At 33.6% G+C, this 22,032-nt stretch overlaps 1 protein-coding gene across 1 annotated transcript in view; it reads right to left on the reverse strand.

Annotated features, from left to right (window-relative positions):
- The window catches only part of LOC131932884 (uncharacterized), a 38,830-nt gene extending 25,142 nt beyond the window's left edge, over positions 1-13,688 (reverse strand). The window contains exons 1-5 of the mRNA XM_059289788.1: positions 13,630-13,688; positions 10,944-11,062; positions 7,737-7,837; positions 5,574-5,732; positions 3,347-3,481 (exon numbers count right to left, since the gene is read on the reverse strand). Coding sequence (XP_059145771.1) covers positions 3,347-3,481; positions 5,574-5,578 — 140 coding nt within the window. The 5' untranslated portion in view covers positions 5,579-5,732; positions 7,737-7,837; positions 10,944-11,062; positions 13,630-13,688. The remainder of the gene's footprint in view (positions 1-3,346; positions 3,482-5,573; positions 5,733-7,736; positions 7,838-10,943; positions 11,063-13,629) is intronic.
- Positions 13,689-22,032: the final 8,344 nt, after the last annotated feature.

Below are 22,032 nucleotides of genomic sequence, written 5' to 3' on the forward strand. Positions count from 1 at the left end.
CAAAAACACAAATACAAACACAAAGAAAAAACACAACCGAAAACGAAAAAAGAAAGAACAAAAACGAACCAAATCAAAACGCAACCACTAACGCAAACCCAACTAAACACAAAGAAAACACTGACGCGAACATAAACGCCCGGGGCGGAATCACCTGTTTTAGCTTAATGAACGACTATAGTACCCCAACTTATTCATAGTCTTTTGCACTCACTTAAACGAACGCGCCTGTTTCAATTTAACGAACAATTATAATACTCCAAGCTTATCCGTAAAATACCTACAACATTTGCACTTGATCAATCCCCGCTAATTATGTAATTATTTTTTTCCCAACACCAAAACAAAGTAATAAAAAGTAAATTCTTTTCCACTAATGCAATGGTTTTATAAAGGGAAGTAATTGTGCTTTCCTAATTTATCAAAAGGGAGTAAGTGCTATAGGACTAAATAAAAACATAATTAGAATTTTTGTAAAAGATGATATTTTTTAAAAACTTTTGTTTAATGAACATGCCGAAAATTATTATTATCAGTTTGAAAAATGAAAATTATTTCCCAACACTTTCAATAATATTTTTTTAACTCATAAATTTAGACAAATGCGCACGATAATAGTCTAACACTTTAATCCATAGAAGTATGTCAACGACAAACATATTTATTTTTACATACAGAATTGAGCTTTATATATTAGATAAATCTTTGTTGGCTTAGCTATGGAATTGGCTAATTTGGGATAAAATTCCTTTTCGCGTAACTAAGTTTCTAACGCGGATTCTCTATGTAAACTACACCACTTACTTCCCAGATAGCTTAGTTGATAGTATAATAGTTACCATGCGGGTGGTACGGGTTCAAGACACACCATGTAAATGTTAATATTTTTCCCTATGTTAAAAATGGTCAAGTTTCTAAAATGTTTCGCTATGTTAAAATGGTCAAGTTTCTAAAATGTGTCCTTATGTTAAAATGGTCAAATTTCTAAAAAGTTTCCCTATGTTAAAATGGTCAAGTTTCTAAAATATTTCTCTATGTTAAAATGGTCAAGTTTCTAAAATGTTTCCCTATTTTAAAATGGTCATGTTTCTAAAAATGTTTACCTATGTTAAAATGGTCAAGTTTCTAAAATGTTTCCCTATGTTAAAATGGTTAATTTTCTAAAATAAAGTATAATTGCCTAATTGTTTTGCTGTTGCTTGATCTTTTTATGATACTGGGACATTTTTTTCCTAGTTTCAAATCATATTATTTTTACTTTCTCGTATATACGAAGTATAGAGAAAGTCTTGTAATCGTGCAAAAAAATGTTTCCCTATGTTAAAATGGTTAATTTTCTAAAATAAAGTATAATTGCCTAATTGTTTTGCTGTTGCTTGATCTTTTTATGATACTGGGACATTTTTTTCCTAGTTTCAAATCATATTATTTTTACTTTCTCGTATATACGAAGTATAGAGAAAGTCTTGTAATCGTGCAAAAAAAATCGAGATTTTTGCAAATCTCGACGATTTACATCTCACTGATACGGAAAAACATAATTTTGCAATCTTGTCCGTATGTCTGTGTGTCTGTGTGTGTGTGTGTCCGTGTGTAAACACGATAACTTGAGTACCGTTACAGCTAGGTTGATGAAATTTCATATATATGTATTTTATCAAAAACGTAGATCAACTTTTCAGCGATTTCCGATAACCGGAAGTGGTACTTTTTCTACTTTGAATTTTTAGGTAGGTGCTCGGTCACGAAACCATCGAACTACACCCAAACATCAACTCACCTATTTCTGAACGACCTAATCACAATCACCAACGTAATTCAACCACTACCCATCGGAAATTACTCAAACGTAAAAAGTGGACCAAGTCAAGAAAAGTCAAGAAAAAGAAAATGATTTCTCTTTTAATGTAAAAATTTCATGTCTTACTATATAATTCAAGTATTTTGACATGCAACCTATCCACACAGAATGCTCCTGGCTCGAACTGTGTGGAAAGGACATAAATTAAACTTTAAAAAAAAAACAGAAGTGAAATTTATATATTAGATAATTACTCTGTCAGTTGGCCGTCGGTCTATCTAACCCGTTTTTTTCACGGCTGAGCGCTTTTTGCATGAGTGTCGACTATGTCTCAGAAGTGAGATATTTGTCTTTTATAGATGGAATTCGTAGACTTTGTGGCGTCAACATTTTTTACAACAAATAACTAAAAATGAAAATACAAATATTAAAACCTTTATAATGACAAAAACACAAAATAAGAAAAATAAAAAAACTTGCTTTAGTCAATCAAAGCTTTGTTCGCTATTGAGATCTATTACTGATTTTAGATGCTATAAAAGACAATAAAGGTTTGCTTTATATATATATATATATTTAATCCCGTGGTTCTGGTCGCGAGATTAGACTTGTGGATAAGTTCGTACCACTGCCACGTCTTGAAGTGCCCAGAATTTCTGGGAAATCTATCCGTAATTATAATTAACAAATGAATGCATAGCCCCTTACGACACGTTGGTCATTTTTGTACACATGTATTTTAACTAAAAAGTATTTCTAAGTAGAAACACGAATTTAAAATTATTTTGCAATAATCTTTTTCCGGCATCTCTTTTCTTTAATTTACGCACCAAGTTTTGTTTATTTGTTGAAGTGCGTTTTAAACCTTCAGATTGGAGTTAAAAAAACTGTTAACCTCATTTTGATGAAAATATTTGAAAATTTAAAACATTTATTTAATAATTTTCTACATAGCTTATGAATAGTTTATTCATCGAATATAACGTCTCATTCTCATACTTAGTACGTACAGTAGCGTAGGGGGGGGGGGGGGGGCGGGGGGACATATGTCCCCGGGCGACGACCATAGGGGGCGCCAAAATAGGTTGGAAAAATAAATTGAGAGGTTGAGGGGGGTGCAAATCGAAAGTTTGAGGGGGGTGCAAATCGAAATCTCGAGGGCGGGGGGGGGGGGGGTGCAAATCGAAAAGTTTGTTCCCGGGCGCCGGGAAGGGTCGCTACGCCTCTGAGTACGTTGCATTCCAGAACATAAATGGTTACTGACATTTTACTCAATTGTGACACGTTGTAAATATTTGTACACATGTCATAATTTGCATAATACTTGACCGACGGAGATGAAATTTGGCATATCATATCAGGAAACAGTGTTGGAAGGGGCTACTGAGAAATCAAATACTCGATTAATGCATAAACAGCTTGTTGTGAAATTAGCGAACTCATTATTTAAATACACAGTTCAGATAATTTTTTTTCAGTTTATCGACAGTATATGCTTCAGTCCCATTTTTACTATATGATCTTATAAACAGACACAAGACTTACCCTCTCAGATTAGTTGTAAGGACATCACCATTGCGGTATCTTACTCCAAGGTAGTTAAAACTTGCACCAATTATTTTTAAGTGGATTTCAACAATGTTCACGACATCGGTGACTACTTGAACACTCGGCCTTAACCTAGCAGAGAAATATATCATTGTGTGATCTAGACATTCAGTTGTGTGTGTGCGTGTGGAGGGAGGGGGGGGGGGGCAGTAGCGTAGCTAGGGGGGGCGGGGGGGACATATGTCCCCGGGCGCCGACCTTAGGGGGGGCGCCAAATTGAAAGTTTGAGGGGGGGGGTGCAAATGAAAAGTTTGAGGGGGGGGGGGGTGCAAATGAAAAGTTCGAGGGGGGGGGGGTGCAAATCGAAAATTTGCTCCCAAGGGGGCGTGAAATTGAAAGTATGTCCCCGGGCGCCGGGAAGGGTCGCTACGCCTCTGGGGGGGGGGGGGAGAAAGAGCTACAAAAAATAATAATAATGTTAAATAAATAATAATACAAAATAGTTTCAGCAATGTGTGATGGTTACAATGTGATGTAAGGTAGCTATGCAAGTGTTGTGAAGTAATTAGACAATAGTGTGAGGGAGTTGTGAGCGTAACAGTGATGAGATGACTGAAATACCTAAACAATAAACAATGGTGTTATGTAGCTACACGTTGAAGTAATGTTGGGGAGGTAGGTACACAATAATGCGTGGTATGTGAGGCAGCGACACAATTATGTAAAGTAGCGACACAATTATGTAAAGTAGCGACACAATTATGTAAAGTAGCGACACAATTATGTACAGTAGCGACACAATTATGTAAAGTAGCGACACAATTATGTAAAGTAGCGACACAATTATGTAAAGTAGCGACACAATGCTGTAAAGTAGCGACACAATTATGTAAAGTAGCGACACAATTATGTAGAGTAGCGACACAATTATGTAAAGTAGCGACACAATTATGTAAAGTAGCGAGACAATGCTGTAAAGTAGCGACGTAATGCTGTAAAGTAGCGACACAATTATGTAAAGTAGCGACACAATTATGTAAAGTAGCGACACAAAGCTGTAAAGTAGCGACGTAATGCTGTAAAGTAGCGACACAATGATGTGAGGTAACGACATAGTAAAGTGAGGTAGCGACACAATTATGTGAGGTAGCGACACATTGATTTGAGATAGCGACAAAATGATGAGAGGTAACGACATAATAAAGTGAGGTAGCGTCACAATGATGTGAGGTAGCGACACAATGCAGTGAGGTAGCGACACAATGATGTAAAGTAGCGACACAATGCAGGGAGGTAACGACATAAAAAGTGAGACAGCGACACAATGATGTAAAGTAGCGACACATTGCTGTGAGGTAACGACATAATAAAGTGAGGTAGCGACACAATGATGTGAGGTAGCGACACAATTATGTAAAGTAGCGACACAATTATGTAAAGTAGCGATACAATGCTGTAAAGTAGCGACGTAATGCTGTAAAGTAGCGACACAATGATGTGAGGTAACGACATAGTAAAGTGAGGTAGCGACACAATGATGTGAGGTAGCGACACATTGATTTGAGATAGCGACAAAATGATGAGAGGTAACGACATAATAAAGTGAGGTAGCGTCAAAATGATGTGAGGTAGCGACACAATGCAGTGAGGTAGCGACACAATGATGTAAAGTAGCGACACAATGCAGGGAGGTAACGACATAAAAAGTGAGACAGCGACACAATGATGTAAAGTAGCGACACAATGATGTGAGGTAGCGACACAATTATGTAAAGTAGCGACACAATTATGTAAAGTAGCGACACAATGCTGTAAAGTAGCGACGTAATGCTGTAAAGTAGCGACACAATGATGTGAGGTAACGACATAGTAAAGTGAGGTAGCGACACAATGATGTGAGGTAGCGACACATTGATTTGAGATAGCGACAAAATGATGAGAGGTAACGACATAATAAAGTGAGGTAGCGTCATAATGATGTAAGGTAGCGACACAATGCAGTGAGGTAGCGATACAATGATGTAAAGTAGCGACACAATGATGTAAAGTAGCGACACAATGATGTAAAGTAGCGACACAATGAAGTGAGCTAGCGACAAAATGATTTGTGGTAGCGTCACTATGATGTAAAGCAGCGACACAATGAAGTGAGCTAGCGACAAAATGATGTGAGGTAACGACACTATAATGTTAAGCAGTTATAAATAAACTACTGTTTTTGTACTTCATTGCCCATGCAACATATTTTTTTCCCCAGCCTTCGACTGGCACCAGCGTGAAAGAATCGGCTGACGCTCTTGTAACGACCTCGAAAACGATGACGCCAAATTTCCTTGCACCAACAATTTTGTAGCTGTGCTGTGTCCCTATTTGTTGGGTTGCTCTAGTCAAACAATAATATACATATGTATAAAATTATTGCCTCTTCATTTATTACATAAGTGTAGTGGGTATGTCAATTGAATACTTAAATTTATGTAGTGGCCAAGTCAATTGAATACTTACGTAATTGTCGAAGGGTGACAGGACAAATGATCTCAGGACAAATGATCTCAGACAAAATATCTCACGGACAAATTACCTCAGGACAAATTATCTCTGGATAAAAGGTTCTAAAGGACAAATGATCTCACGGACAAAAGATACCAGGACAAAATATATCATGACAAATGATCTCAGACAAAATACCTCAGACAAAATATCTCACAGCGAAATTTTAAAAGTGTATTTAAAGATTTTAGTTGATATGAACATTTTTTTCTATTGACTGTCAATGGTTTTGTTTACCATTTACGCATAATAATTGTGAATACAATGAATTTGTTAAACTTAACAAAGCATCAAAAGATTTATTAAACTTGATCTTTGCAATAGCATTTGATTTGAAAAATAAATATTAAAACAAACTCTGTTCTTTAGCCTGAAAGGTATATTCAATGATGATGAATAAAACAAATAAAGTAATGGTAGCTATACAATAATAATTTTCAAAATACGTGAAATATTTTTCAAAAATGTGAATGGTGCTTCAGGTACGTAAAGTAAAACTATTATTTTATTGCATCATCAACACAACCATAACTATTTTTTGTTTTTTGTTTTTCGGTGCTATTAAAACAGATGGTGAAATTAGACTTTTAGAGAATGCTGGAAAGGCTCTCTGTGGGCGCGAAAGCCTGGGAAAACGTGTTTTTAATATTCAACTCACTCTCAATAATTTAAGTTGATTTTTTTTATTACAACCGCATTGATTATTATATGTTAAGGTTCATAAGTAAAATAGAAAAATGTGAGGGTATTTATAATATTTTCTAATTAGTCTATGATCTCTTAAAATCACTATTTTTTGTTTTTGTCTTTCGGTGTTAACAGATGGTGAAATTTTAGAACTATAGTATAGAGAAGGCTGGAAAGGCTCTTGTTGTGGTTGTGTTGTGGTTGTTTTGTTTGTTTTTTATGCTGGAAAGGCTCTCTTTGGACGCGGACGCCTAGGAAAGCGTGTTGTTCGGTGGTGATTCTAATGTTGTAGTTGTGTTGTAGTTGTGTTGTGGTTGTGTTGTGGTTGTGTTGTGGTTGTGTTGTGGTTGTGTTGTGGATGTGATTGTGGTTGTGTTGTTGTTGTGTTGTGTTTTGTTGTTTGTGTTGTGTTTTTGTTTGTTTTGTTCTGTTCCCAAGTTGGTACATTTAAAAAAGATTTACCTTGGCGGAGCACGGGTATGTAGCTAGTTACTACATAGGACTATAAACAATAAACACAGTAAACAAAAACATATGACAGTCAATAAAAAAAATGTTCAGATCAACTAAAACCATCAAATACACTTTTTAGTCCTGGTATCTTTTGTCCGTGAGATCATTTGTCCTTGAGATATTTTGTCTGAGATATTTTGTCTGAGATATTTTGTCTGAGATCATTTGCCCATGATATCATTTGTCCTGATATATTTAGTCCTGGTATCTTTTGTCCGTGAGATCATTTGTCCTGAGATCATTTATCCGTGAGATATTTTGTCTGAGATATTTTGTCTGAGATCATTTGCCCATGATATCATTTGTCCTGAGATCATTTATCCGTGAGATATTTTGTCTGAGATCATTTGCCCATGATATCATTTGTCCTGAGATCATTTATCCGTGAGATATTTTGTCTGAGATCGTTTGTCCTGATATCATTTGTCATGGAACCGTTTCGAAGGCATTTTTATAAAAATACGTATATATGTTTAGAGGGCGTGTCAATTGAATACGTATATATGTGTAGTGGGCATGTCAATTGAATACTTACATATGTGTAGTGGGCATGTCAATTGAATACTTACATATGTGTAGTGGGCATGTCAATTGAATACTTACATATGTGTAGTGGGCGTGTCAATTGAATACTTACATGTGTGTAGTGGGTATCTCTATCGAATGAACTTGAAGTCTACGTAAAACTTGATGTATATTCAACTGTTCCCCATTAAACCATGGACTCGTCAGATCAACCTAAATAAACGTTAGTTGTGTTATCTTCCGCATTCTGTTCCATCTAAAGCTTAGTTGTTCCATTATTTTCTTTGTACTTAAACGTAAGGTGAATAATTAATTTTCTAAAATAGTGTTGAAATCTGCAATCTTTTTAATAAAAGTATTGCCTTTAATAACTAAAGCCCCCTATGTTGAGAAGGCGAGATAATCATTAACGAACAAAACTTAAAGCAGTCGGCGTTAGCATCTACGTACAACAAGATGTAACTTTCAATAGACATTGCCACATTGGATGCTATTTTGTTAGATGAACCACAGGAGCCACATGTGTGTTTATGAGTGGATATGTATATGATAGCGTGAGCGTGTGTGAGTTTGTGTGTAAGTGTGTATGTGAATAAGTATGAGTGTAGGTGTATGAGTGTGTGTGTGAGTAATTTTATGTGAGAGTGTATTTAAATTTATATTTATGAGAGTGTGTGTGAGAGAGAGAGAGAGAGTGTGTGTTTATGAATGTATGAGAGTGTGTTCGAGAATGTATGAGAGAGCGTGTGTGAGAGTTTGTGCGAGAGTGAAGGTGAGAGTATGTGTGTATGAGTGTTGTATGAGTGCGAGTGTATGTGAGTGTATGTGTGAGTGCGTATAGGTTTCTGTGTATGAGCGTCTTTGTATACATGTGTGTGAGTTTGAGGTATAAGTCTGTGTGAGTTTTGTGTGTGAGAGTGTGTGTTTGAGTGTATGCGTGAGTGTGTATAAGTGCTATTGTATGCTTGAATGTACTTATAATCAATAAAGACCTCATTTCATTATCACAACCGTATTTAAGCACCCAAAATCTGCTCATGATCTTCACATTCGGATTTCCGCGTACTGGCCGGTCAATGTCCGAGGTCAGGAACCTTTTCCTATATATATATATATATATATATATATATATATATATATATATATATATATATATATATATATATATAGGCATATATATATATATATATATATATAACTATATATATGATTCCATATGATCTCAGGACAAATAAGCTCGGAAAAAATATCTCAGACAAAATATATCACAGTAAAAATTTTATAATATTTAATATGATTTTAATCGATTTTAACGTTTAAAAAATTGATTTTCATTTTGTTTTTATATTCTTTATTTTCTAACACATAATAACTGTAAAAAAAAAAAGTTTGTCTCATAGGTTTGTCAATTACATTAAACCTATTAAAATTAGAATTAGAAATATAATATTCGTGAGATAAAAACGAAGTTTCGATAGACAATATATGTGGGCTTGCCGAACATGAGACAATACTACCCCATCAGGTGGAAGTTTCTAGATCAAAGGGTTAGCTCATGTTTGGATGTAAGGACTATGTGAACACACATACGCAGCAAGGTTGCCGCTTGCTTTGTTTGAAGAGAAATGTCTTAAAGGAGAAGATGCTTTATGTCCTTACCAAAAATATTGTGAAAATGTAGTTTAAATATGTTTGGCAGGTGTCGCATTTTTCAATTTTGAATGAAGAAATTAACCTTTTGTCATCTGCCCCTTACGAAACCTAGCCTTATTAATCAGTGGCGTAGCGAGGTCGGGTGTCACCCGGTGCGGCACTTAATGGTGTCACCCCCCCCCCAGAGGCATAGTGACCCTTCCCAGGGACAAACTTTCAAATTTTCGATTTGCACCCCCCCCCCCCCCTCAAGTTTTCGATTTGCACCCCCCCTCGAGTTTTTCTCTATATATTTTGCTATTTTTTGCCTTGGTGTCACCCCCCTAAATGGTGTCACCCGGTGCGGTCCGCACCCCCCCCCCCGCCCCCCCTCGCAACGCCCCTGTTATTAATACATCGGACCCAATTCGCTCATGGTTCTCTTTCCACCTCTTTGTTCGCCCTACGTCAAATACCAGGCTTACGTAACGAAACCAACAATGACCATACTGAGGAAAGCTTCGGAAGGGCAGTTGAAAGCTAGATTTTTTTTTATTTGCGGAATTGTCTGTACTGTTGTAGAATTGTTGCTATCTATATTGTTCTTGTATATAAAAACTAGCTGCATACCCGAGGCGTTTTATGCGTTATCGAGTCGTAAAAACTGCACTTTGCAATTATGTCCGTATGTCTGTGTGTGTGTTGTGTAAACACGATAACTTGAGTACCGTTACAGCTAGGTTGATGAAATTTCATATATAAGTATTTTATCAAAATCGTAGATCCGTATTAGCTTTTGAGCGGTTTCCAATAACCGGAAGTGGTACTTTTTTTGCTTTGAATTTTTCAAAAGCCTATAACTTGAGTACAATTTCAGATAGATAAATGAAATTTCACAAGTAAGTAAAAGATCTAATTTTCTGCCTTCTGTCAAATTTTGAGTTATTTCCGTTGACCGGAAGTAGTAATTGACGCTTGTTCCGATTTCTCAAAAAACTAATGTAAATTTATAAAGTACTAATAATATTGCGCACTATTATGCACATTTAATTTGGCGTTCTCTTGGTGTGCAGTTATTTTTTCTACGAGATTTTATTCTATTTTTAAAAGTTGAAGTATTTAAAATGGATTAATAATCATGTCTATATCCCGAGTTCCCATCCCCAGTTGTTTTTTTATTTTATATAAGAAAATTCGAGAAAGTTTAGGGGAGATCACTCCCGGTTTATTTTTATTAGCATGAGTTGATTTTATTTTTAAATTACCTCCGCTGGCATAAGTATTAAAAGATTTTAATTAATTATTTAATTACTTTTATTTAAATGTATCCACTTTCTTCTAGGAATCTAAGCGAAAATATTATTTGACACTGATCCGTTTAATATTTTTAGCAATGTGGTGTATTTAAAATTTTCTTCACGTTATGCAAAAAAGTAAAACCTGTAGCAACTATAAAATAAATTTAAGTTGTTATATAAACAAACCGTACTCTATCAATTTAATAAGACTAAGCTATGCTATGTAGAAGCACTTTACTTTTATAGCTCCAAAATCTATACCGATGACTGTCTGACACACTACCAACAGCCTTATATTATAGATATCTTTATTAAACTTGTGTTTATAATATTTGTTTGATGCAGCAATGACCTGCTTTTATAAATTACCATTTAACAATATCACTTACGTCAACATCCTTTGTGGACAGCGTAAATAAATATACTAAAAGTTGCTGGTCCGCTAAAGTATTTTCTATGTCATTCGGTACAACGAAGTAAAACTTGGTTCCCAAAGACGAGCTGATAGCTGTCAAATTAGAGATGTCAAGCTAGAAGTTATATATTTTCAAACAGCGTAGTATATAGGCCTACACATTTTCTGTTAGCGAATACACTAACCTTTGATATATATATATATATATATATATATATATATATATATATATATATATATATATATATATATATATATATATATATATATATATATATATATATATATATATATATATATGTATATATATATATATAGAGAGAGAGAGAGAGAAAGAGAAAGAGAAAGAGAAAGAGAAAGAGAAAGAGAGAGAGAGGGATATATATTCATGTATTTACTTACGCTTATACGAAGTATAGAAGTAGGATTGTAAGTGCAAAATATTGAAATCGATTTTCACAAATCTTGATGGTTAACCCTTTACCTCTCCCCTCCCCCCCCCCCCTTCCACCCCACCCTTGAGTCGGAAAAACTGGTTTTGCAATTTTGTCTGTGTGTGTGTGTGTATGCCAGTGCATGTCTGTAAATACGATAACTTGAGTTCCGTTTTAGTTATGAAATTGTATGTATATGATCATATCAAATGTGTAGTTCTGAATCAACTTTTGAACGATTTTTGGTAATTGGTTTTTAATAGCCAATAACTTGCTAACTGTTTCAGCGAGGTAGAAGAAATGCCATGCATAAGATCTAGTTCTCTAGTTTCTATCAAATTTTGAGTTATTTCCTGTGACCGGAAGTAGTACTTTATGCTATTTTGATTTCTTCAAAAACCATTAAAGATTTAATAATAATCTAGTATACGTTATGGTCAAAAACTTATGAGCAGAATTTTGAGCACTTTGACCGAAATGATTAATTTCAAAATTTAATGAATTTCTAGACTTGAAGACAAGGTTACTTCATTAGATGGTTATTTAACTTTTTTTTTTAATTAATCAAGGTTTTCTTTAAATAATACACATTTTGCGCACAATTATACACATATTATTTGATCTTCATTTGGGAGCGTGATTATTTTTTGCCACGCGATTCTTTTCTACTTAAAAATATAATTTGAAAAAATTGAGTTTTGCCGGCACAGTGAGGTATAAAAGTTCCAGATTTGTTAAAAACTTGATTTCGATTTTTTGCACGATTACAATAATTTGTCTTACTTTGTATACAAGAAAGTAACTAGAGCGTAAGCCAACTGCGCTTATGTGGTATGACCCTAGGTCAAGAAAAGGATTAATTTTCCTGGTCTTTTTTCTAAATTTAGCGCTGTTTTAGATATTTAAAATGTACTAGAGCAAAAAAAAACCTGATGTACAACCTTAAGTATATAAATGAATTCATTCGGTTAAGAAAAAACTATAAATCGCCATTAAATTCACTACATTAACAATTCACGACAAAGAATATACCATAAAGTGCATATTACAAAGTACACTATTTCAGTACACACAACTAGAGACACAAATAAGTGTGTCTATTTTTATGTCTATAATAGTAAACAATTCGAAGTTTTACAGTATCAAAATTAACACTTATCAAGATGCTAGTAAACATGCTGTAATAACAATACTGGAGATTATAACAAAAGCAGTTGCAATAATAACAGTTGTAACATTGGAAGTTGTAAAAGTAGCAGTTATAACAGTGGTGGTTGTAGCAATGGCAGCTGTAATAGTGGTAGTTGTAGCAATAGAATTCGCTACACTAAGAGATGTGACAGTAGCAGCAGTTATAGTGGTAGTTCTAATAATATCATTTATAAAACTGGTAGACAGTTGTAACAGAGGTCAGTGTTTCTTCCAGACTTTTTTCTCCGGGGGGGCACTTGAAATTTTCGGGGGGGGGGGGGGGGGCGGTAGACTTTCTTCGGGGGTACGGACACTGTTAAAAGTATATATTTTCTATATAAATTATATAAATTTCATTTCGTTCGGGGGGGGGGGGGCGGTAAAATTTTTTCGGGGGGGCGAACTGGAAGAAACTCTGACAGAGGTAATGTAACTATGGTAGCTGTTACAGAAGCCGTTTTAACAGTGGTAGTAGTAAAAATTATAGCTGTTAAATGGCAGCAGTGGAAGCTGTAACAATAGCTGTTGTAGCATTATCAGGTTTAACAAAAGATTTTGTGACAATTGCATTGGCAAGAATGATCGTTTTAACAGTAGAAGCTGTTAAAGTAGCGGTTGTTGCCATGATACTTGCAACAGACGATTACAGAGTTTCTTCCAGGCATCTCTTCGGGTGGGCGGGGGGGGGGGGGGGGCTTTGCCATTGAAATTTTTTTACCGCCCCCCCCCCCCTCCCCGAACGAAATGAAATTTATATAATTTATATAGAAAATATATACTTTTAACAGTGACCGCCCCCCGAAGAAAGTCTACCGCCCCCCCCCCCTGAAAATTTCAAGTGCCCCCCCCCCCCATCGGAGAAAAAAGTCTGGAAGAAACACTGGACGATTAGCATTTTTAAAGTATTTGTACAAAACAGGACTAGTTAGTAGTTTGTTTGTTTTTTTGTTTCTTTTTGGGGGGAGGGGGGGTTTAATGTTTTTTTTTACTGCTCAAAACTAAATTTTAAAAAATTAACTGTCCAAGTTTTCTTACCTTTAGATGTCTGTATACAACAGTTGAAAGATACAAAGACTTTCAACAGAAACAGCAGAAAGCTTGCTATTGAAAAGAGAAATACGTGGGAATATTACATGTTCATATAAAATTGCATTTGTCTAACATATGCCCACTCATTGTCGACGATGGGCTGTTTCCTACAGATATTAAATTTATGATCATAGTTTGGAGTTATGGTTTAGTTCAGTTAATTAATTGTAAGAGTTTAGGACGCGACACTAATAACCCCTTAATGCCTGAATTATGTTCTAAGCGTGTAAAAAATTATTTGTGCTTATTTTCTCTCATCATACTGACACTGAATTTGAGGTATATAGTTGTTTTAAATTTGGACTTATTTTTTATGCTAATTACGGTATGTCGCAAAAACGCGACATCCGGCACTTACGGACTAAACAGTAACTTAAATTTTTTTGAGTCCGGGTCATTTACTATTTTTACTGACATGTGTTTCTCTACGTATCCACGCATTAACAATAGAATATCACCAGTGGCGTAGGCAGGGGGGGTTAGGGGGGGGGGGTCATAACTCCCATAGACCCCTCGGTATATATATCAAGTATGAGGGGGTGCAAATCGAAAGTTTGAGGGGTGGGAGTGCAAAACGAAAGTTTGAGGGGGGGGGGGGTTGCAAATCAAAAAGTCTGAGGGGGTTGCAAAGCGAAAGTTTGAGAGGGGGGGTTGCAAATCGAAAGTTTGTCCCCGGGTAAAAATTGGAACCCCCCCCCCCCATCCTTTGAGGCGATCCTGGCAACGCCACTGAATATCACAAACTAAACATACGGACATGCCAGGAGATGTAGACTCACTTGCAAAATTCATGAAAACTATAGTTTATTTGCTCAGGCATAGAGTTACATAACTCTGCTGCACCTGCTCACTGACTAACTATTATGAATGGGTATTGTGAAGCCTAGCTTTCACTACATATGAAAGGACTTCTTTAAATGTGTAGAGCCTTAGTTGTCTCCGGTTACGTCATTTTCGTAAACTCCTATTCAAGGTCAACTAATAAAGACGCATATTTCTCATTTGACCTATATTTGCTATACACACAAAGCACGTGAACAAATACTGTCCTAAATGACAGTGTTCAGCCGTTGTATATTCGTCCATGCTCAATGCAGCTGCTGTGGGTACTTAGTGTCACTGCTGTGGGTACTCAGTGCCACCGGTGTGGGTACTCACTGCTATTGTTTATGGTACCCTATGTTTCCGATTTCGGTTCTTCGTGCTACGGCTGTTGTGCTCAAATGCTTCTGCTATGGATTACCAATGACAGTGCTGTAGCTACGTATTGCCACTGGTATAAGTACTTAGTGCTGAAACAGTGGGTACTGAGTGTTGAAGCCATGTGTACTGAGTGCTGAAGCTGTGGGTACTAACAGTTGAACCTGTGGGTACTCAGTGTTATTGCAGTCTGTTCTTGGTGTAACTGCTGTGGGTACTCAACCTTGGAGCTGTTGATAATCGATAACGTTGCTGTGGTTACTCAGCCTTAGCAATGGTTACTCAGTATCACTGCTGTGAGTGCTTAGTGCTCAAACTATGGTTGCTCAGTCTCATTGATGTTGGTACTCAGTGCTGAAGATGTGGGTACTCAATAACACTGCTGTCGGTACTAAATACCAGGATAATGCCACTAATGTGGGTATTCAATAGCACTGCAAAGTGTATTTTTGTCAGTATTCACCCTTACTGTATTTATTACGAGGTGTAGGTCTATGCTCAGTGTTATTATTATCAAGGTCACTGTGAAGACCTTTCTTTTGTTGTATCTAGGATAGTAGTCCACCACCTCACTTCCAGTTGTCCATCTATTTTTTATGTTCTCCTAATATTTTACAATGCTATTTCAAAGCTAAATTCGTTATATTGTACCCAGCAACATGATCACATTATTCCAGCATCGCTCTCTCTCTCTCTCTCTCTCTCTCTCTCTCCATATGCCAATGTCGATGAAACAGATGAACTCTACTTCACCTACCACATGGACCGTAACGTTCTAAAGTGCACATTTATATATAGGCGAAGACTACATTGTAAATCCTTTACTTATTTATAATCATACTGGAATGAATTACAGCTTGGCGACTAATCGTATTTTGTTATACCTGCTTGGCACCCAAGAACCATATTATGTCTTATTGCCGGATGTCGCGAAAACGCGACAAACCGTAATCAGCAGATACCTTCCAAAATTATTCTCATATGTGATTTATACTGTTTGTATACATAAAAGATAGAATAATAAAGCTATTAGTTTTTTTTGTAGCAAAAACGGATCACCTATTTAGTAATAATAATCAATGTAAGTAGGCTGCTATGCGCTAAATCGGTATGTCGCGAAAACGCGACAGTCGGCGTTAAGGGGATAAACCGTTCTAAAACGATCTGTTAAAGTTGTATTGGCAGTAATGGGTACCTTCGGCTTACATTAGTAACATTTTGTTGCATCATTTTATTGAATGTATTTTTATCATATCATAAAGTAATTAGCCAAAGTTTAATAAATTAATAAAACGCTAATTAAGCCTCGTAAATAAATTTCGAGCGCCAATTTACAACTTACTCATTTTATTTTTAAAGACGCTCTCCTTTCTCAGTTAGAAATAGAATCTAGATCTACCAATTTATGAAAGTTCCACACACTTCTCAAAAAAGGCAACGCACTATACACCATGTTTGTGCACGGTGCGTCTTGGGTCGTTCAAAGTCTTGTGGGGGTAAAAACCCGATGTAAGGCAGGTTTGCAAAGTTGTGCATCTGCAAATATTAACCAGTGCAAGAATGAATTGTAAAAACAATTCTTAGAATTTTTAATAACAATCTTTTATATAATAGGTAGGAAAAGCCTATGTAATCATACTAAGTTTAATTTTTTTTAATGTGGAAAGCGATAAATTATAGCTACATTTTTAAAGTTAGAGCCGTTTGGGAACCATCGATTACACTCATTTTCATATATATTTGTATTGAACATAAGCCGTTGAAAATAATTTTGAACTATTATATCAATTTAAATATTTAATAAACCTAAAGTTGCCAGGGAGAGTGAAAGGATGAAAGTCATAACATTTGTTATCCATGATAAATACGGACAAATAAAAAATAAACTAAATGTCAAGCAGGGGAATATTTTCAGTTCGAGTCAGGCTTTAAAAATTCGTTTGTATCCCTTTTCATTATAGCTGGCTTATTTTTCTATTACTGTTATGCTCAGATTATTAAGATCTAACATTATTCTTATTAATTGTTACCTATTTAAAAAAAATGTTTTCAACGCAAGTTTCATAATTTTTTTGGCCTGCTCTACGCCATGCTACTGTTATTTAATTATTTATTGTATATATATATATATATATATATATATATATATATATATATATATATATATATATATATATATACACTAGATCTATTCTAATTTATATAAACAAAATTTAATACTAACTAGATCTTTGATCTTAAACAGAATCAAGTAGTTAGCTAAGTAATTTTATACTATAAGTATAAAGTATGTATAAGTTGGTCTAATATATAATGATTATAATAATACTTAAAGTACTAGAATCTAGATCTAATATAATTAATAATATTAGTTAGTAGCCTAATAGTATCTAAGTATAGTAATACGAATTAACTTACAGTATAGAAATAAAGTAGGTCTACTAGTATAGTAGGTGGATCTAGACTATGTATAGTTTTACTAATCTAGCATTGCTATACTAGAGTTTATACTCTATTTACGTTAATATCAATGAATAAGGTGTCTGGTAATAATAGATACATTCAATAATTTTGACCCATATTTCATATCGTAAATGTGTAGCTCGTATAGGTAGTTTTAGACTAGTCGTGTAGTAAATAGTTAGTCTTAATATTTACTTAGTAGGGGTCTATATACAGTGGCGTAGCTAGGATTTTCTGGCCCCTATGCAAAAATTATTATCGGCCCCTAAGTCAATCTGTAAATCGTGTATTTTATACGTCCTAATTGTGTATATATACGGCATTATTATGTAGTACCTCGAAACGTAAAATACCATTGATTATATATCACTTTTATATAAAAACAAATTAACAATTTAACTTAAACACAGTAGCGTCACAGGGCAGGGGCCTCACAATTTAAGCGTGATACCATGACAAAAACTCGTAAAATTCACTGTCAAAACTATTTTTATTCAGTTAAAAAAATTAAATATTATGGAGAGGGGTTACACTACCGCCGAAAATGCAAAATTGTTAGACGGGGTGAGGGTGACACTCACTAAACGCACCGGGTGATACCGAACCATTTTTTTTTAAGTTTCTCATGATTTTTTAAATATTTTTTAGATTATATATATATATATATATATATATATATATATATATATATATATATATATATATATATATGTATATATATATATATATATATATATATATATATATATATATATATATGTGTGTGTGTGTGTGTGTGTGTGTGTGTAACTTTTTAGTATAAATATGTAAAATTTAGGCAAAGCTTCAAATCTTTATTGACTTCTGAGAATCGTTGCACCCCTTGAATGGACGAATAGGGGACACGTTACTGTTTCACCGATTCTTCAAAGTGTACTGTGGCAGATGGGGCGTGTTGTGGGGACCAAATAGGGGGCTCGAAAATTGTCGTTACATTTATTTATATATTTAAAATCGTTTTTATAATTGTATTTTTTTAACCATTGCCAAGGCCGAGTTCTATTTCCCCTACAATATAGTACACTTTCTATAGTTATTTAATATAATTATATAATTAAAAGGTAGTTATTAATAAAGGCGATTACACATTTTGGCGATTCCCTTTGGAAAGCGCCCTAGGCAAGGGTCTAGTTCGCCAAATAGGTAGCGCTGGCCCTGTAGTTTTTCAAAATTGAAAATAATTGCAGGGGCGGAGACCCCGCAATACGGCTGGGGGGGGGAAGCAAATTAAAAAGAAATTTCTTCCGGTAAATATTCTGAAAATAAAGCATCATGAGGAATACCTAAATAATGAAAACAAATTAATCCAAAATTAATAACATAAATGCAAAAAAAAAAAAAATCTATGAATAAAACGAACACGAAAATTATTTCAAAAGTTTCCTTGTTTCATAATCTTCTTATCGAGTTGCTAGATTAGAAGGTAGGCCTACACTATTCATAATTTTCGGCTTCGGCGAACATAAATGACATATTATAAACCTTGATTATTTCTGACCAAAAAAAATGAGTTTGTGTGGTTTGATGTCTCATGATGGATAAACTTTGCTGTGAAATAGCTTAAGTGGTTTAATTAAAAATTTAGTGAGACAGTTTACTAATATATAAAAAAATATTATATACATATATAATATATAATATATGTATGTATATATAATATATATTTTTATATTATACATATCATATGGGGTCCGGAAAAAAAATGCGGGGGAGGAGGGGGCGGTTTGATAAGTTTTGACAAATAACCTGGTGGAGGTGTACAAAGGATATAAAGATAGGTGGCGTTACGACCATATTTCGCAAAGAAATGAAAGAACCCGAAACACCTGCTTTGGCCGGACTACATGTTAAATATCAACAAAATTTGAAGTATATTCTAGTTTTGTCCATTGCAGATTGTGTAAAACAAATTTATACTATTTTCTCTGGACTGATTTAGTTGCAATTGTGATATAAGTGTGCTAAAATTGTTAAGTTTTTTTTTTTTTTTGTTTTTTTTTTTTGCTGTTAAAAAGAAAAAATTACATTTGGTATTAATAAAGAAAATACAATTACAAGTAGTACAAGCTGTATAAATAAAAAATATATTACATTCAACCCACCTACAACGCCACGAACGTTAAAATATGCCATCTATATCATTAAAGGTGGGTAGGGTGAGATTGGGTAAGTTGACACAAGACAAATTTAACAAAGCTACAACACTACAATCTAGTCAACAAACCATTATTAAACAGAAATCAATTAGTGGTGATGCTTCTAATTACAATAACAACAACGCATGATATTACATTTTTTTCGCAGAACCCCCCCCCCCCCCCCCCCAGGAACATTCTCAACAACTTCCCAAAGTTTCACGGCGATGTGATAAGACGTATAGTAATGCATAAAAGACAAACACACAGACACACATACATTGCTTTAAATATATATATATATATATATATATATATATATATATATATATATATATAGATTAAATGAACCAATGCGGCCCTGTTCAGTGATTCATATTGGATCGTCATTGTATTTGAATCCAGTTGTCCTAAAAGGTCGACAACCGCTCCGCATCCTCCCCTTGTCGCAGGGTCTAGCGGAATGGGTAGTTCCACCATACGTACTTTCTCTAAAATATGAAATTGAGGCTTAAAAGCAAATCAGTCTTTAATGAAAAGTAAATATCCCTAATGCCGGCTTAACATCTACGGTTAGTTAATTAACTGGTAAATATATGTTCCTTGAGGAAACATGGATAATTACCTTGAATTTTTTTAATGTATAGCCTTTCGGATGTGTTGCATATTGTGTGCTTCCGAAAAGATCTTCTTCAGTTAATAATTCATAGCCCTGTTTTTCGGGCCTAAAATACATTAAAGAAGCAATTTTGTAGAGGAGATTAACGGCTAGAGAAAAATGCTGCATCACCATAATCCTAAAAAATGCTTGATCTGAAAAGCTTTGCCAGAAATTGCAGACCGTTGTAAATAACATAAAAGCAAAATTTTTAAAAAGTAAAAACAACAAATTGTTATGGGAAAAGTGTTTTTAATCAAGTTTAATTAACAATAAATTGAGTTTTTTTAAGTAGTAAAATGTACTGAAACCAATGTAAACAACGTATATTGTAATTACAAATTTGTTTTACATTTTTTAATTAAATAAGCCAAAATATATCTTTTAAAAACCAAAATGTAAAATTTAAAAAAAAAATTGTTATTATTTTTATTTTGTTTCATCTTAGTTTGTTTCCAATATAAAGTATTTAAACTTTTAAGTTGAAATTACTATGTTATTTAATAACTTTTTCCTTTTTTTAATAATTGAAGTAAAATAAAAATAAATTTTTAAAGTAAAAAGAAAAATACATTTAAAAAATTGTACTATCTACATTATTATAATCAATGTTGATAAACTACTTGGACAAATAAGTTTTAATCCTTTTTAGAGTCTTTGTATCAAACAAAAGACTTGAAGAAAAATTTCAAACAAATATTTTCACCATCTTTTTGTACTTTTGAATTAAAATATAAATTATGTTTAAAAAATTAAAAAGTAAAAATTGCTATATGTATAAAGCATTATATACAGTAAAATATAAATTTAAATAAAAGTATGTCATTTCACATTTTCAGCGTCAGCATTTAATATCTATTAAATTTTCGTTTTTATTTTCAGAAGTGTAGAGTATTTGTTTAATTATATTAAAATATGTACTCAGCTGTATTTAAAAGCATTTTTAATATAGGAAATAAACACACATTTAGTAACATTCTTATACAATGTATGTTTTGCTTTAAACTATCAACAATATAATAACCTGATTGATTTTATAATGTAAAAATCACCTTACCGTTAAAATTAAAGTATAAGCTATAAATAAAGTTAAATTTTATAAAAATAATAAAATGATATTAATATTAGAAATGATCCAAGTAACAAAACTTTAAATACTATTTCCTTTAGTTTGCATTTACTGAACTATATTTTCTTATAAAATATCTATAAAAAACTGTTTAACATACTTTTATATGAAGACAAAAAAAGACATAATGTAAAAAGAAAAGAAGCAAATTTCAAATATTAGCAAACTACTCTTTGCATTTAAAAAATTTACAATGTTTTATTATTCTTGAAAAAATGTTTTGTAAAATTTATATGTAAAAGCCTGCTGTAGTTTATTTTTCTACAATTTTTTAGGGAAAAAAATCATTGCTCACATTATTATATAAACATAAAAAGATCCATCCAGAAAAACAACAGCACATTGCTTTGAGAGAAGTTTTATTTAATCAACCTTAATTTACACAATTTTTTTTAATCTGTAAAGTTTACGGAAACAATTATAAACAACGTATATTTTAGTTACAAAGAAGTTTGTTAAAAAAGACATAACATTTATTTTTGAAAACTAATTTGTAAAATAAAAAAAAATACTATGTTATTTAATAACTTTTTCCTTTTTTAACAATTTTAGTAAAATTAAAAGAAATATTAAAAACAAAAATGCATTTTTAAAATAGTGCTATTTGTATAATTATAATCATTGTTTGTTAAACTGCCTGGACAAATAAGTTTTAATCCCATTTAGAGTCTTTGTATCAAACAAAAGAACCGAAAAAAAAATTTAAACAAATATTTTAACATCTC

This window comes from Physella acuta, unplaced genomic scaffold (assembly GCF_028476545.2).
Source record: "Physella acuta isolate Inbredline_101_S28 unplaced genomic scaffold, ASM2847654v3 ptg002305l, whole genome shotgun sequence".
Taxonomy (NCBI): Eukaryota; Metazoa; Mollusca; class Gastropoda; family Physidae; genus Physella; species Physella acuta.